The following is a 16345-nucleotide window of genomic DNA, read 5'->3' as shown; positions in this document are numbered from 1 at the left end:
TCCAGATGCTGCCTGCCATAGCTCCACTACATTGACTCAAATATTTCGTGCCATTTTATTGTTCCACAAGAATCAAGTTTCACAAATAAGTACTTACAGATCGATCTTTGGGGTGGTGTGTGTGTGTGTGTGTGTGTGTGTTTGGGTGGTGTAGGGGTGCTGCCAATATTTATATAAACAGCTGAACAAGGATCTTCAAAATAATGAAGTTGTTTATGGTGGACTACGAGGAACATGGTACACCTATTTAATTTTTTGTTTGAATTCATGTTTTGACTTAGTAGACATGTAAAGCCCTTTGAGACTATAGATAGTGAAACTGGGCTCTAAATAAACTTATATTATTATTCATTCATATAGCCTACTTCTACTACTGCTAATATAGTAGTAGTAGTAGTAGTGGGCTATATGAATGAATGAATGAATGAATGAATGAATGAACAAATGAATGAATATCAAAATTACTTTAGTGACACTGTAGTTTGACTCTGAGGGCTTGACATTTCTGCTGCCATTTAATGAAAAAGTCAGCTGCCATCCAGTAGAATCGCGCAAACGTACTTGCTAAGTACACACCAAAAATGCATAAAACTCTGTTTCCTTACCTTGGAGGTTCTTGTGTGAAATAAAGCGTGAAGCTTTTCCAAATAACGATCTCACTTGTTGCGGGGTTGCTGTGTTTGCAATAGCACAATACTTCCATGGGAGGGCAGTATTGTCAAATCAAATTGCCTTTGAAAATAATCTATCGTCGGAAAGTAACAGCAAAAATAAAACGTCATTATACATCATTGGGCTGTCACTAGCTACCAGAGCAGCTTCACTGTCGCTTGTTATAGATTCCTCTGTTAAGTTTGGAACTTATCAGAAAAGATACGTCATACCTCCTAATAGAAGAGCCCTATGGCTACATTCTCCAAAAAAAACAAAGCCATAAGGGCTCCTCTATACTAGCCTACTTGTTCTGATTTAACTATCTCAAAGTTTTCACTAAACCCGCTTTCTGGAATACCCCCCTGAACTATGCCAGAAAAAAATAGCCTACACATACGACGCCATAACAGAGCTGACGGAAAAAAGGGCTTTGGCCTGTGGGTTTCTTTAGCGTGCACTCCACACGTACTCACTCAGTTATTGAGGGCAGCTAAAGGGGTAACGTGTTGGAAATGACTGACGTGCTTATTTTCAGATAGAGCGGGAAAGTGAGACCCGATCTCAAGTGGTCATTCGAGACACGGATTCTAAAGCCAGGTGTAAACGGGCGTACTTAAAGCTGTTCATTTGTGATCGGATCACCAAAATCAAATCTCAATGCACGGTGTAAATATGTTTACCCCTTGGCCTCAGTTTCAGTTGACCATCTGTTTTTTTCTCCCCATTGCTCAGTAGACCACGGTCTGTGCTACTGAAACCACATTACTTGTAAACGTGCAGTTTCAGGGTATAATAATTTGTTTACGCACTGCAAACTGACCGTAATTCGGCTGTTAATTTGTTAACCGACCAGTCTTAAAGAAACAGTATACTTAAGCGCTAGACTGACATTTACAATCGGCAGACTGACAGTTTCTTGTCTTGTTTAGCTTTGTGTCCTGAACCAACACTTGGAATTGATGGTTGCGGAATTTAAGGTTTATGCCGCAGTTGACCGTAGCAATTTATCTGCGCCCAACACACACACACACTCTTACCCTCACACTCTTTCTAAATTATGTTTTATGTCTAAATTATACTATATGTTTTACAAATGTTTTACATTTCCCCCTAAATTATATGTTTTACAAAAATGTGAAGAGGAAATATAGATTACTTCTCGAAACATGATATAATTAATGCATTTGTGAGGGTGAGAGGAAAACTCCATTTAAAAAACTGTAATTCCAAATAGTCCTCAGTGACATTATGCAGAACTCACTAAAATTCACACGTGAGGGGGACTGATCATGAAATTGTTAGATTGTGTGCGAATATATAAAAGATTAGATTAGATTTTAGAGAGTATTCATGATTGGATAATCATGTCGACTTTTTGAAGAGCCATAGCTGTTACAGACAAAAGAGTAAACTGTGACCGCACGCTGCCCTCTAGTGGCGAAAATTCATTTTTTCATTAGTTTGCCCGAGTGCTAATTTTTGCAACTTCCGAGAAAGCTTGGTTTAGGATTTAGTACCACAAAAAGCAACGTATTTGCCGGACCTACTTTCATGACAGAGAGCACAAATGTGTCTTTTATTGCGGCCTGACAGCATCATTTTGGTGGCACGTATAAAAGTACAATATAGCCTATGAAACTTTCCCACACACGTACATAAATACACACACACACACACACCCAAGCTCGCATTTCATTGTAAAGTTGGTTTCATTTCACAGAAAAGGAGAAGCATTAAAAAAAAAAAACTGACACATTTTTTACTGACACTATTTTTTAAGCGTTCAGGCCAACCCTGCGGTCCCATGAAACAGGAAGTGAGTTGGACACTAGGCCTACGTGGTTAGAGTGAGGGCCAAGTTGCCATGGTACCCCAGAACGGAAACTCTACCTGACAAATGACAGACAGACTCTCACAGGAGACAAAACATGAAATCAACAGCAAGTCACACATCATTTGATTAGTATTTTAATAAAAACGTTTTTTAAAAAAAGTGGAAACATATTAACTGTATATAATATATACACTTAAGATACAGGTAATAAAAAAAATGAAAAACAAAGAGAAAACAAAACAAAAAAGTCCATTAATACAAGCGGTTTTCTTTCTTTTTTTTTATTAAAGTTACAAATTATTCAAAACCATGACTTAAGGGTTTACTAACTAAGATTTATGAATAGTTTATGTATCAATATACATTATACATTTCCGTGTTCAAAGCCTGATTAGTCAGGGTAGGAGGTTGCTGTTTCAGTGAGAACTGAGTCCTCCAGTTCATTAAAAGGAATAAATAAAAGAATTTACACAGTTTACAGTATACACAGTTCTTACTGGGCAAGTTACTGGCATATTAGCTACTTCATTGGACTTTACAATAGTTACATAAGCATATCAGAAAGTACAGGACGAAGACATTGGGTAACATATTACAGTAGCAGTAGACATGTGTTCCTATGCATGCGGCGTCTTAAAAGACACACATGACGTTTACTAGTTATCAATACTGAGGAAGAGCTTAGATGTCCAGCCACAGAGCGATGATGCACAGAGGTCGGGAAGCCCCTGAGAAAGGTGTTATTGTCACGTTTTTAATCTCCTCTGTTTTCCTCCTCTCTCACTGGCCTGTTTTTTTCATCTGTATGGTTTCATAAGTGTCCTGATCACGAGGAGCCAACCCCTGAGAGAGAGAGGGAGGGAGGGAGGGAGAGAGAGGGAGGTGGAGAGAGAGACAGAGAGAGAGAGAAGCGAGAAAGAGAGTGAGTGCGAGAGAGTGTACGTGTTATGGACAGAGTGTGTGTTAGAGAGAGAGTGCGTAAGAGAGAGATTGCAAAGAAAGCAAAAGGAAGTGACTAAAAATGGCCGAGTGACACTTCAAATGAACAAACCAAACCAAGGGCCCTCCTCCAGGTCCCCTTTTATAAGAAACAGTGTCACTGAGGGCTAAGCTGTAGATAATAGTATGTAACAGTATGTAACAGCATGTAACAGTATGTAACATCCCCATAACAGTACAGTCATAATAATACAGTATTTTCTGAATATGGTGCCACATAAAGATAATGCATTAGTGTATGAAGCTATACACTGTCACATGGATAATGTTCATTTTGGGTTGAAACGGGTTAGTATTGCTTTAGCTTTTTAAAATGGAACTGTACACTTTTATCGGTGTGATAATTAAAATTTATTGCCAAAATTTTACACTATCAGAAAGGTGATTGCTTGTCTAAATGAAACATATTCTAGAGAAGTAGGCCTATATCCTGAATGTTTGGTAAGTTAAAAATGAACAAGCATAAACAAATAAACAAATGTATGTATGAATGAAAACTCTTACTTCATAAACCCCCTCTGTAGCTGCTTTCTTCTGTAAAAAGATATTTACAACCATCATTAGAGAACGCACAATACTGATGCACCTCTGAGCACATTAAACAAAACCAAGTTATGGAAAGTCCATCAAACTTTTTTTTGGCTTGAACTGAGAAAGAAAAAAAAAAATTCACAGAAAACATGATCCCCCAACGTAAAGGTCCACTACGCCCCTCAGGGTCACTTTTCACCTTGTTGTGGAAATTTTTTGTTGCAAATTTTCCATAGCTTTGAAGTCACACGACTTCAGTCACTCGAGCCTGGGCAAGACAAAGCTGTTGTCCCTACACTGCAACGTGTAAACATGATATTTTCAAAGTTGGCGCAAGTAACACACTATTCAACAGTTTCTTTGAATGTGTCTTAACAGTGACTTGGAGAGGGACAGGTAAAAATGTGTTTAGTCAGTGAAAATACATGTGGGAAACCTAAAACAGGATGTAGAAGCGAGAAGGGGGAGGGGGTGCAGGGGGGGGGGGGGGGGGTTGTCGGTGGTGGAAGAAAACAGCTAATCTCATCATCATGAACCTTATCATGGGGAGAATCAGATGAGAGCAACCGCGTGTTCTCTCAACGGCCAAAGTCTGTAATTTATTAGGTGTGGAACACTGGTAGTTGCAGAATGATTGTAGAATGATATTTTGAGGGTACATATGAGAATAATGCAAAATCTTACATATTTGTGGTGAATTAAAGATGACGTTTTTGAATTGTTATGAGGGAAACAGACAGAGAGAGATAAGAGATGTCCATCTTCAAGAATCTCCTGAAGGCTCACCTCTTCCGAGAGCACCTCCTCTCCGAACATCTACCACCTCTAACACCCTAGCATGCCTTACTTGCATCTACTGTGTTCTTCTCTGCCTGATCTCCTGAAAACTCACACTTATTGTTTGCATCTTGCCCTGTTGAATAGATATAGTGCTTTGTGCTTACTCTAGGTCTCTCACTATACTGTAGCTTGAATTGTTTCCCCACTTGTAAGTCGCTTTGGATAAAAGCATCAGCTAAATAAATGTAATGTAATGTGATTCCCCTGAAGAACCAAACACCCTGGCAATTTATTTACTAATCCTTGGGTATTTGGGTAACATTGGTCCAACTCATCTCTACGTGTTGGGTGTGTTTCCTTCTGGTGGTGTGTTTGTTTGGAAGACAAGAGTGAGTCTGCGATGTACGCATATGTGTGTGTTTGTGTGTGTGTGAATCCTCACACATTTTTGGCCAACAAGTCTGATTTAATCAGATCCATTTTTCTGTACTTCAGAAGAACGTTCTTCATTGGAAAAACATGAAACTGTTTAAATTTAAATGAGATTTTCAAATTTTTTAAATTCAATTTGCATTTTTAGATTTGCCGACGGTATCACAGAGTGTCACAATGCTGAAAAAAAAGTCATTAATGAAATTAATGAAGTTATATAGCTGCGCAGATGTTGCAACCAAAAACGTGTCGTATGTGACAAGAACACCCCTGGAGAGTTAAGTGATAAGAATTGATAATATTTGGTTCTTTCTACTTGGATATAATAATCAGGACATGTTGGACATTACGCTCTTCTGGTATGAGGGTCATTCTTACCACACTGTAGGAACTGCTCTTCTCAGCCTCCTTCATCACCTATAAAGGGGTGTGTACCATTAGTGAGAGAACATGACACAGTGACACAGAAAAACTATGTGCGGGAATAAGAGAAATAAAAAAAAAAAACAACATAATTGAGATCTCACAGTTTTGATAGACCCTTCTAAATATACCTACTGCAGCGAGAAGGTTCCTTTGGTAATCATTATTAAAAATGTAAAATTACTAAATACATACATACAAACACGCATACATATCTGAAAACATTAACATAAAATGTTAACACGTCTGTTTTCAGTAATCTATACGACCTGCGTTAGCACTAAGACAGAACTGTTCCTGTAACAATTATGAAACAGTTTGGACTTTAATAAGAAAGTAATCTGACCGTTCTTTTAAGATAAAAGTTTAAATCCCCTGGTTCGTGCTGGTTTGCAGCTACATATTTGATTTCGTTTACCTCTAAAATGGTCATTGGAAAGACACACAAACAAACAAATACATTCGTTGTCATGTTTGTCATTTTGTAGCTAATTTTGGGCCATGAAATCTACTTTTGTCTGTCTCTGTTCGCAAGCATCCAGTGAACCAAGCTTTTCAGTTAAAATGCTGTAGTATATGTTGGACTTTATTCTTCCATTGACATTAGTAAGAATCCGCGGATAATCACGCGCAAAACTTCTCGTGAAGTGAAAGATGCGCCAGCAGCTCTCATCATAGGGCCAAACTTCTCTTTAACTTTACCGTACATTTTTACGATGACAAACTACCATAGCTGTATAGAGCCACAAAGCTTAAATTTAGGTTAGTCTTTTGCATTCATAATGGTTTGTTTTGTTTGTTTTTTGAAATTAGAATGTAATGAATGAATTGAATTTGTAAGGAGTTTGGTCAATTTTACTCAGTTATTACGAATGTGGAACATTTTCCACATGTCTGAGAATTTAAACACAGCATAGTACCTGTATTACTTCACACATAAATTGATTCTATTTTGTGACCTTTTTATTCGTCCGTGTTGAGAGTGTAAATAAGATGTGAAGAATCTATGGGTGTACCTTGAGTCTGCAGTAGAGAATGGTGAGAAGGATTCCATAAAAGAAAAGAATACCATCCAGGATGTAGCAAATCTTAGGCTCCTCCAATGCGGCACCTCAAAGAAACGGAGAAAACAATAAAAAAAAGGGCCCCATTTCACAGAGACAAAGACTTCAGCGCGAAACATTTTTACCTGTCCTAATGCATCCAACGTTGAACTGATATTTGGTCAGAGCTTTCCGAACTTCTTCATGATGAGAACCTCTTAACTGTTCAGTTCTCTGTTCTGTTAACTTAGGTGTTCTGTTCGGCAGAATGCTATTACCCACCAAAAGGACTAAAGTTTTTGTTCTTTGTAACCAACTTTATAACTTTTCTTTTCTTCTGCCGTCGTGTGCATTACGCAGAACAAACCAACAGCAGTACATATTTGCTTGCACTACTGCACCGAACACTAGCAAATTGGCTTACTAAAAGTTCAGTAATGTGCTCAAGACATCTATGATATTTTTATTTCAGAATCTCAGATTCCAGTATGCTTTCTTTTGAAATCATGACACTGGAATACTCAACTTCATGCCAGTCACACAAGCATTGCGCATACATTGATAAAGGCTGAATGTAAGATACGTCACTTGAGACTGTGCAGTGGAAATGCCCCCGTGTTTTGTGAATGTTTTTATTGTTCGCACTCACATTTTAATCCTCACCATGGAAAAGTGAAAATCATTCATGGTGGAGGACATAGTTAACTTATTTAAGCAGTTTTTGATATTATTCTTATTATTATTAATTATAATAATATTTCTTTCATCAGCCTTATAAAGAAAACAAAATTGTGTATTCTTAGGTCTTTTTTTTCTACAGAGTTGTCTGTGAGCGACTGAAAACGTTTTGCGAAATGTTTGTATTTATGACGATATGTAGCGTTACCATGACCAGGAAGGTCATACATAAGCCGGTGGGACACGATTGCTGTGTTCGAAATGTCCACTCACTCACTATATAGTGCACTACATAGTAAGTGTTCGACGTCGAAAACAATATATAGTGAGTGAGTGAGTGGACAAGTGGATATTTCGAACACAGCATATGAATATCGGGACCTCGGACAAGGGCAGAGTGAGAGCTGGAATCTCCTTGAGCATGAATTCACATCAACTAATTAATCAGCTTCGATAAGACGTGAAGACTTTTTATAGCTTACATGCGTATAAATGTTGTCGCGCTAGAGGGACCGAAACTGATAGGCCTATATACAGAGATAGCTATAGCCTCTGAACACATATAGCTGCTCTGGTCTTGCTGCGAAACCACCAGGCAGAGAAAATTGCGAGCGATCACTTCTCTTTTCACAGAAATACACTCGCACTGAATAGGCGGTTCCTGACCCCCCCACCCCCCTCCTGTCACATAATGGAAACAGCAACGGCCTTGACTACTGAACTAATTGTCTAAATCATGGTGAAATAAGAGCAACAGTTTGTTACGATTAGGTTACAATAACATGTTAAACACTGATAAGAACTATCAACTATAACACGATTCTCTAAAACTCAACTTCAAACAAGTATGAACATCATCTGACGGAGCAGGACGTGTCCGCAACTGAAATAATGGCAAGCCGATACAAATTTAAAGGAAATGAATAATCTTTTAATGTTATCACGTCTGTTTAATTAAGAGTACAGTGAGCTATAACACAATAACATTTCATTAACATAGTTATAGAGTAAATGGCTGAAAATGTCTGTTTTCATTTCATTCTCAACCTGTCACAAATTCATAAATAGGCCTCATCATATATTTTCTATTGGTGTCAATTAAACCAAGGACTTAGGCCGTCATGTGCTGCTGGCCTAAAGTTGTACAGACTTTAGCGAATTAACACTTAGACTAATTCAAAGACAACTTACTCACACTGCCGAAGCTCATCCACAGAGAAAGAACGGCGAGAGAAGAGACTTGACCTTTCATTGCGATCGCTATCGCAGCAGAACAGAAAACTGCTTGTTTGTGTATACCCTGCCGGACACTTTGTTTGAAGTACCTCTGAAAAAGGCTTCGACTAGGAAGACGCGGTAGGGATAGGCACAGAGGGGAAACTGTGGTTAGGTCTATACTCTGTCCGTTTTGAAGTTCAGACCACTCCCACATAGCGATGTGACGAAGCGACAGGCGTGGGGGCGGGAGGGGGCTTGATTCTGTTTGCCATTTTTCCAACTAACCCCCCCCCCCCCTTACCTCATATTGACAGTAGGCCTACTTGATTACTGTAATAGACGCAGGACTGCATGAGATACTGTAGCTTGTAATGTATGTACATGTCATGACAAAACGGACAAAGCGTTAATCATCAAAATAAACACAGAAAAAAAAGGGAAAAACAAACAAACAAAAAAACAGACAACACTACCCCAAAGCCAAAATGAAACAATCTGTTAAAAAAAAAAAAAAAAAAGATGAAGAAAAAAAGGGGCTGGACCCAGTGCCTCAGTTTTAAAATATTTATTAAGTTTCAGTTTTTATACATGGAGGAGTAAGAGAGAATTTGTCTGTCTAAACAACACGACAGCGGACTGGAGAGACAGAGCAAGACAGAGCAGTCGTTGGAACTGTTTCTTTAACGGTCAACTTCACCAAACACAATGTCCTGCGTGCCTGTAACGAAAACAGAAATTTTTCTTTTAATAATAGCTTAAAAACATGCTATTTTTTCATAACTACTTATTTCTTATTCATTTTTTTTTTTCAAAAATAACTACGATGGCTGTTGTTTTAAATACTTCATAGGAGAGTCAGAAAATGAAACTCTCTCTGGACAGCACTTTGAAAACCAGAACTTTCTATCGCTAAGGTCGATAGGAAGCGATAAAGTGAAGTGGTTGATTTTGTGGTCAGTTTTGCGCTTCTGCAAAAATTAAAAAAAGCCTCCAAAGTCACATCTTTAATACGCTCCTCTTGTGGCTACAGCACCGACAAAATGCTGAGCTACAGCCCTGGTCCACGAGAATCAAACAATGATGCGGTCAGAAATACTTTTAAACCAAAAAGAACATCTTTCTCACCAATGATGGCCACCACGTCAGCAAGCATGTGCCCCTTGGCCATTTTATCTAGGCCGGCCTGCCAAAAAAAACCAAACAGATAAATAAAACAACACACACACGTTTTAATGACCAACTGATTTATAATAAATAGCATCGTTTAGGTGACGTCATCTGGGTGTCGTCCCCGTTATTGGGTTCCTTACCAAATGAGCGAACCCCGGAGCCTTAATCTTGCAGCGGTACGGTCTGCTGGATCCATCAGAAACCAGGTACACGCCAAACTCCCCCTGAAGGCGAGTTTGAAAAACAGAGTTTTTTTAAAAACCCCAAAGCTCAACAAAACAGCGTTTTTAAAACCTCCCAAAACTCACACTCCCAACTCCAGTGCCAAGACCTGATAACATCGTTCATATGTTAATAGAGGTAGGGGTGAACGATTATTGAGGGGTGGGGTGGGAATATGAAACAAACAGTTGTGTATGTATGTACATAACAAACTTATCTGTGTGATATCCTCACTGACATCACAAACACTAACAGTTCTGCTGTTTTTATACATCGTTTACAAGAGAGCTGAGGAAAAATTTATGAAGTTATTGTATTAGTTCTGTCCCTCCATATGTTCTTCTGTCAGTGCGGCGATGATATTTTTCAATGAAAACATGTGAGCGGGTCAACAACAATTAATCATAAGCAGATCAAAATGGCGTAAGTGCATTTTTAAGGCCTTACAAAGAGAGGACAAGTGACAATGTCTCTGAAAAAAAAACAACTTTTCTTACGCTTCGGTTCTTTCTCTAAATGCCGAACTTAAAAAAACCCCACAAAAACAAACACATTATCTGCACAGAGAAACAGACTTTTTAAATTTTGGTTCACAAGCCGGCTGTTTATGGCGCGTTCGTAGGAAAGCGTGTATAATACAGAGGACTGTGTGAATTTGAGGTCAGATGTTACAGAACGCTCGATGAAAACGGCAGTGACTGGTTAGCGTGATCGCGTGCATACGCAGACAACTGCTGCTTGACTGCGCGGGTATATTAAGGAAACGAAGCTATTTAAACCCAGTCTGTCTGTGTTTAGTATTTCACAGAGGCCAAAGTCACGAAGACGGTTAACAGTGGAGGTGTTACAGATCACCCTATGCACTGTTTGATCTGTACCTCTATTCCTGGGTCACGGTTCAAAAAGACACGGTTCAAAAATTAGTTTGGTTATGGTGCCTTTTGATGATCTGCTGTCATGTTTTGTGTGTTTCCTGTCAGATATGAAATCTTTGTACAGCGCTGTCAGCAACTAGTTTTAATAAATCGTCAATAATGCTACTGTAAATTTCCACTCAATGAAAGCGCATACAGACAGCGCAATAATCACGATGCAGATATTTTCTCGCATTGAGAAAGAAAAGAAAGATAAAAGGTGTACTGTCATCAAATTATGATTAATGTCATTCTCAGTGATTAAAAGCACCGAGACCGAGAATATGCATTCGCTATGATTTGGCGTCACGATCGCAAAAAAGACAAAAAAGAAAAAAAAATCACTTTCAAGAGCTGAGGTGAAAAAAAAAGAAAAAATCCACGGTTCATTAGACTTGTACTGTGAACTGAACTGAGCACTACAGAAACTATAGCACCTCTCATTAGCAACCAATGTAATTAACTGTGCAGCTCTAATAAACGACAGAAATGATTAAGACACACGTCCACACTGACCTTGGGGGCCTCAACAGCGGTATATGTGGCTCCAGGAGGAACCTGGTAACCCTCTGTGTAGAGCTTGAAATGATGGATCAGTGACTCCATGGACATCTATGGAGAAACAAAACAAACAAACAAAAAAAAAGTCTTATTGAGGCATTACAACATGCCCCTCGACGAAACCCGCAAATCACAGTGACTGCAACAACCGCACACAGACGCTGACTGTTACACGCAAGCAAACCCCAAACGGAGCTGATTCTCTCACCTTCATCTCAGACCTCTTGGGTGGAGCTACTTTAGCGTCGTCTACTTTGATCTCTCCGGCTGGCATCTTATTGAGCGCCTGCAACATGATCCTCAAAGACTGTCTCATCTCCTCCACCCTGCACAGATACCTGAGAGAGAGAGAGAGAGAGAGAGAGAGAGAGACTCAATCCAAGTTTACCACACTGTGGATAATGAGTTTTGTCATTTAGGGATGTGTGCATGTCAGCATGGTGTATACCAACCTGTCATAACAGTCACCCTTGCTTCCGATAGGCACGTCGAACTCCACCTCGTCATACTTGTCATAGGGCTGACTTTTCCTCAGATCCCACTTAATCCCAGAGCCCCTCAGCATCACTCCACTGAGAGAGAGAGAGAGGGAGAGAGAGAGAGAGAGAGAGAGAGAGAGAGAGATAGAGAGAACGAGAGAGAGAACGAGAGGGAGAGAGAGAGAGAGAGAGAGAGAGAGAGAGAGAGAGAACGAGAGGGAGAGGGAGAGAGGGAGCGGGAGAGGGAGAGGGAGAGGGATTGAGATTAAAATCTTTCACTTTTTCCAAGTCTGAACCAAAAACGCACAGCTGTGAAGCTGCACGGTTGTATCGACCTCACTCTAATTCCATGAAATAAATAAAAGTGCTAAAAAACAAATATTTGCATAAAACTCTCGTAAAACAGAAATCTCTCTGCGAGGTTCACCTGAAACCGTAGTTGAGAGCGTCCTCGGCCGAAACGACTCCGATGTCCACAGTTCTGTTCTTCCAGATGCGATTGTTGGTCAACATCTGTGTTAAAAAAACAAAAACAAACAAAAAAAACCCCCCACCAAGGTACCGATGAGAACTGGTCTTCTCAAAACACCTGAGGTCAAATCTGCCTTATCTGAAATCACACATTCACAGAGGCCCCATACCTCTTCCACTTCATCGATGCGTAAGGAAAAGTTCTTACACCACTCGTAGATGTCATCCATGAGTCCCAGAGGCATGTCCTGTAACCAAGACAATTCTATTCAGACCCATAACCAGGGCAAAGGCACGAATCTGTGCGATACACCAGTTCGACGTACTGGTATAGAAACCTCACCTGATGGACTCCTCCAGGCCGGACGTAAGCCGCGTGCATTCTCGCTCCGGACACGCGCTCGTAAAACTCAAACATCTGACAGAAAGACCGAAATATTTTGTTCAAAAATAGGAATGTAATCATCTATCAATTGACATCTGAGAGAAAGACAAAATTCTTTTACTCAGACATATAAATGTAATCGTGTCAATTTACATAATCATTGTCATAGATTCGACATGTTTTCTTTTCTTTCTTTTTTTTAAATTAACTCATCTTTGAAGCTAGTAGCACAGTTTCACACATGTGAAACACCTCCTCTCCACATTGTGGTCTTGGGGTATGAAAGGGGTATGAGAACAAACCACGCACCATAGCACACCCCTCTAGAGAGGCCCTCGTAAACCGAAAAAAAGGAACGACAGAATTTAAGAGCAGTGGGGTGGAGATATCCTCTGTAACTCCACCTCCACCTCAACCCCCACCTTCTCTCTCTCCTCAAACATCCAGAAGAACGGGGTCATGGCTCCAATGTCGAGGGCGTGGGCGGTGACGGCCATGATGTGGTTTAGGATGCGGGTCAGCTCTCCATAAAGCACTGAGAAACAACAACAACAACAACAACAACATTCAGTCACTCAGTCCACCTAAGGGATGGATAATCCAAGGACACCAGTCTCTTAGTGTAAATAGCACTGGAGGACTTGTAAGGAAAAAAAACAAAAAAAACAAAAACACACCATTTCTGCATTGCGAGCAGATAACTGTAATTCTGAAGTAGAGCAGTGAGGCGGTTGCTAAGGTGACTGAATGGGGACCTAAAGAAATCTCACCTCGGATCCACTGCGCGCGGGGCGGGGCCTGGATGTTAAGCAGCTTCTCCACGGCCAGGGAATAGGCTTGTTCATTGCACATCATAGACACATAGTCCAAGCGGTCAAAATACGGAAGGGCCTAGAATCACAGAACCAGACAGAAAGTCACTAACACCACAAGATTCGGGCTAGCCTAAATCTGTTACTCGTACGCCGTGCTTGGGTCAGTCTTAAATTGCGTTATGCGCCGTGACGTCAGGGGCGCGCCCGCTTTCTGACCGGTCGGAAAGGTCAGCGCGGCGATTTTTTAGCGACGGCTCCAGACCGTCGCCGTAGAGCCCCCGCGTGAGGCAAGAGGCCGTTCGCCGTGGTAACCCACCTGCAGGTACGTCTTGTACTCGATGAGTTTCTCTGTGCCGCGGTGCAGCAGGCCCACGTGGGGGTCGCATTTCTTCACCGACTCTCCGCTCAGCTCCAGCACCAGACGCAGCACGCCGTGGGCCGCGGGATGCTGGGGCCCAAAGTTTATGGTCAGGTTAGACACTTCTTTCTCTGCAGGTGGATCCTTATCTGAAGAGAGAACGAGAGAGGGGGCGGGGGGCTTCGATTACATGGTGCAAACACATACAAATAACGCCCATTGCTGCTATGTCTTCATGACATTTGAAATGACGGACGATGTATCTGGGTCTGCCTTGTCCTATGACGTTCCTGGCAATACTGTTTTCTTTCCTACTTTGAATCTATTCTCTGAAGTCCCTTCGCAATGTAAGTATTTGTCAAACAAAACAAATGGTAATTAGCAATCCTTTTACGTTAGGATGAATGTAAAGAACAACTGAAGGAGGACACAATCTGAAGTGGATATCCGTGAGTAGAGGAAAATAAGTTCAGGTCATCGTCATATTCAAAAATGATTGGGGAGGAGTAACATGCAGAGAAAGAGACAGAATTAAAGCAGGGGAGGGGTAGAAATTAGCCTGTGGGATGACAGCGTAAGACGGACATACCATTCCATGGTGGGGGTGCCCATTTCTCAGTTATTACACTGGGGTACATCACTGCCCCAGCGTACTGCTCTGTCCACTCCACATCGGGCTGCCATTGCTTCTGCCTAAAAGACAGACACAAGCGCGCGCACACAGTTAGAGAATGTGTATACTCGTAATGTAAAACGCCAAAGGGTACCCCCTGATCACTGTCAGCTGTTTTAGTCTGAAAAAGGTTGCTACCGTTATTGTTGGCTCATACTAACTTTAGTGTGTAAACAAAGCTGAGATTCAAGGAAGATACCATTTCTCATGAAAGAATTTGCGTATCTCGCACCATAGCATGATCTACCTCAGAGGGAACAATTAAGCTAACCTCACTTCCCACTTAATAGTCAAAGGGAATTTGTTTACAGTGCTTCGTTTAACAATAACAATTGGCGAACTTTATACTTGTGTATGTATCACTGTCAACAAGAGTGTTAAACTGAGCATTACATAAACTGCAACTATTTACGCTGTTGCTTAACTATTTTAAAATACGGCCACGCAGACATGAACAGAGGTACATCTCTAATGAGGACGCGATGATATTAAAGTGGATAACCTTCTGTTAGCAATCCTCATTAATCCACAAACGAGAGAGGCTTGCTTTATTTGACCTCCACAAATTTGACGTATTACAGTTTTCAAACTCTAATACAGTACTACATGTCAACCTCCTATACTGTGATCTGCGTCGGGGCGAGACCATTTAAGAGGCACATTCTAGACTGTCCTCAAAAATCCAAATTTCTAAAACCTCAGCGACTCATTAAGAAGATGAATTGGCAGGTCTCCCGCAAGCAGTCTTAGTTGCAAAACCAGCAACACATCTTGCTTTCGTGGCTAGCTGTTACCAAACAGTGACAGGCACAACTTAGGTTATCAAATCAGAAAACAGAATTACAAAGGCAAAAACACTGTTCAATTACAAATGTGACACACACATAGAGTCCACATAAGCGATTAACTTCACCGTTCATTTTGCACAGTTACAAGACCCACATCTGTGCTCTTTAAAGCCTTACGGTAGCACTGACCGGCTAAGCAGCTAACACTAGCATCTCTTCAGCCAAACATTTAGAATTTGTTCCCCATCTATCGAGGAAACAAAGATAAGAACCACACTCACACATATTTATCCATGTAAACACATTTACCTCTTCTGAAGCAATGCACACCCCGGACTAGCGATATTAGAATTTAAAATTAAAGCTGAAGGACGTCCGAGTTTGGTAAGCGACCTCAGCATTGTCGCCGCCATCTTCACTGGCAGTAAACGTCTTCCACTTTGTTTTTTTAAAGCTGCCCCCTGAGTAGAACCGGCTTCACTACTGCCGCCTACGTTTCGGAGGCCTAGAACCTAGCATTACTTAAGACCGTCAAGCACGCTGAAGTTCAAGTTCAACACTGGCGTGCGGTTTTTATGCCATGTGAGTTATGACCTCTTAAAAGATGGGGACTGCCACACCGAACAACTGACAACAATAATGTAGACCCGCGTCACCCAATCTAAGTCTTCAACATCTATCCGACAACACATTTTTTGACATTAGTACTCAGTTAGTCCCATTTCTTCTAAGTCAGCACCAGATTCAACTATTCTATTAATCATCGAGCCCTCAGGCATGGTGGTGCCGGGCTAGTTCACGACTGTGCTTCATAAAGGATCCAAGGGACTGAAGCAAGAAATACCACTGTAGACCTATTTATGTTGCAGTTGTAGCCACTGGGTGTCGCTTTTGGAGACGCTCTATAAACTACACAA

General features: G+C 40.8%; 2 protein-coding genes across 2 annotated transcripts; both read right to left on the bottom strand.

Moving 5' to 3' along the window:
• Positions 1–2791: 2791 nt before the first annotated feature.
• On the bottom strand, positions 2792–8668 carry fcer1g (Fc epsilon receptor IgFc epsilon receptor Ig). The gene is made up of 5 exons (XM_030779701.1): positions 8566–8668; positions 6670–6764; positions 5609–5647; positions 3992–4021; positions 2792–3331 (listed from the first exon to the last, which is right to left on the bottom strand). Exons 1-5 carry the CDS (start codon positions 8624–8626, stop codon positions 3269–3271), a joined length of 288 nt encoding a protein of 95 aa, XP_030635561.1. The 5' UTR covers positions 8627–8668; the 3' UTR covers positions 2792–3268.
• Positions 8669–9150: 482 nt separating this feature from the next.
• ndufs2 (NADH:ubiquinone oxidoreductase core subunit S2) lies at positions 9151–15841 on the bottom strand. The gene is made up of 14 exons (XM_030779700.1): positions 15738–15841; positions 14557–14660; positions 13926–14116; positions 13565–13685; positions 13217–13329; positions 12753–12827; positions 12580–12657; positions 12366–12451; positions 11912–12031; positions 11668–11797; positions 11415–11510; positions 9903–9986; positions 9718–9775; positions 9151–9310 (listed from the first exon to the last, which is right to left on the bottom strand). The coding sequence occupies exons 1-14, from the start codon at positions 15839–15841 to the stop codon at positions 9273–9275; spliced, it is 1398 nt and encodes a 465-aa protein (XP_030635560.1). The 3' UTR covers positions 9151–9272.
• Positions 15842–16345: the final 504 nt, after the last annotated feature.

This window comes from Chanos chanos, chromosome 7, assembly GCF_902362185.1.
Source record: "Chanos chanos chromosome 7, fChaCha1.1, whole genome shotgun sequence".
NCBI classification, from domain to species: Eukaryota; Metazoa; Chordata; class Actinopteri; order Gonorynchiformes; family Chanidae; genus Chanos; species Chanos chanos.
This window is presented reverse-complemented; position numbering and strand designations above follow the sequence as displayed.

Bases quoted from the DNA above. Each gene is read 5' to 3' on its own strand.
- fcer1g (XM_030779701.1), bottom strand. From the start codon at position 8,626: ATGAAAGGTCAAGTCTCTTCTCTCGCCGTTCTTTCTCTGTGGATGAGC. The intron at 5,648-6,669 runs GTACACCCATAG...ACCCCTTTATAG, and splicing joins TTCTCTACTGCAGACTCAAG to GTGATGAAGGAGGCTGAGAA. The intron at 3,332-3,991 runs GTAAGAGTTTTC...TCTCTCTCTCAG, and splicing joins CTACAGAGGGGGTTTATGAA to GGGTTGGCTCCTCGTGATCA.
- ndufs2 (XM_030779700.1), bottom strand. From the start codon at position 15,841: ATGGCGGCGACAATGCTGAGGTCGCTTACCAAACTCGGACGTCCTTCA. The intron at 11,511-11,667 runs GTGAGAGAATCA...GTTTCTCCATAG, and splicing joins CCAAGAGGTCTGAGATGAAG to ATGTCCATGGAGTCACTGAT. The intron at 9,311-9,717 runs GTGAGAAAGATG...TTTTCGTTACAG, and splicing joins TGACGTGGTGGCCATCATTG to GCACGCAGGACATTGTGTTT.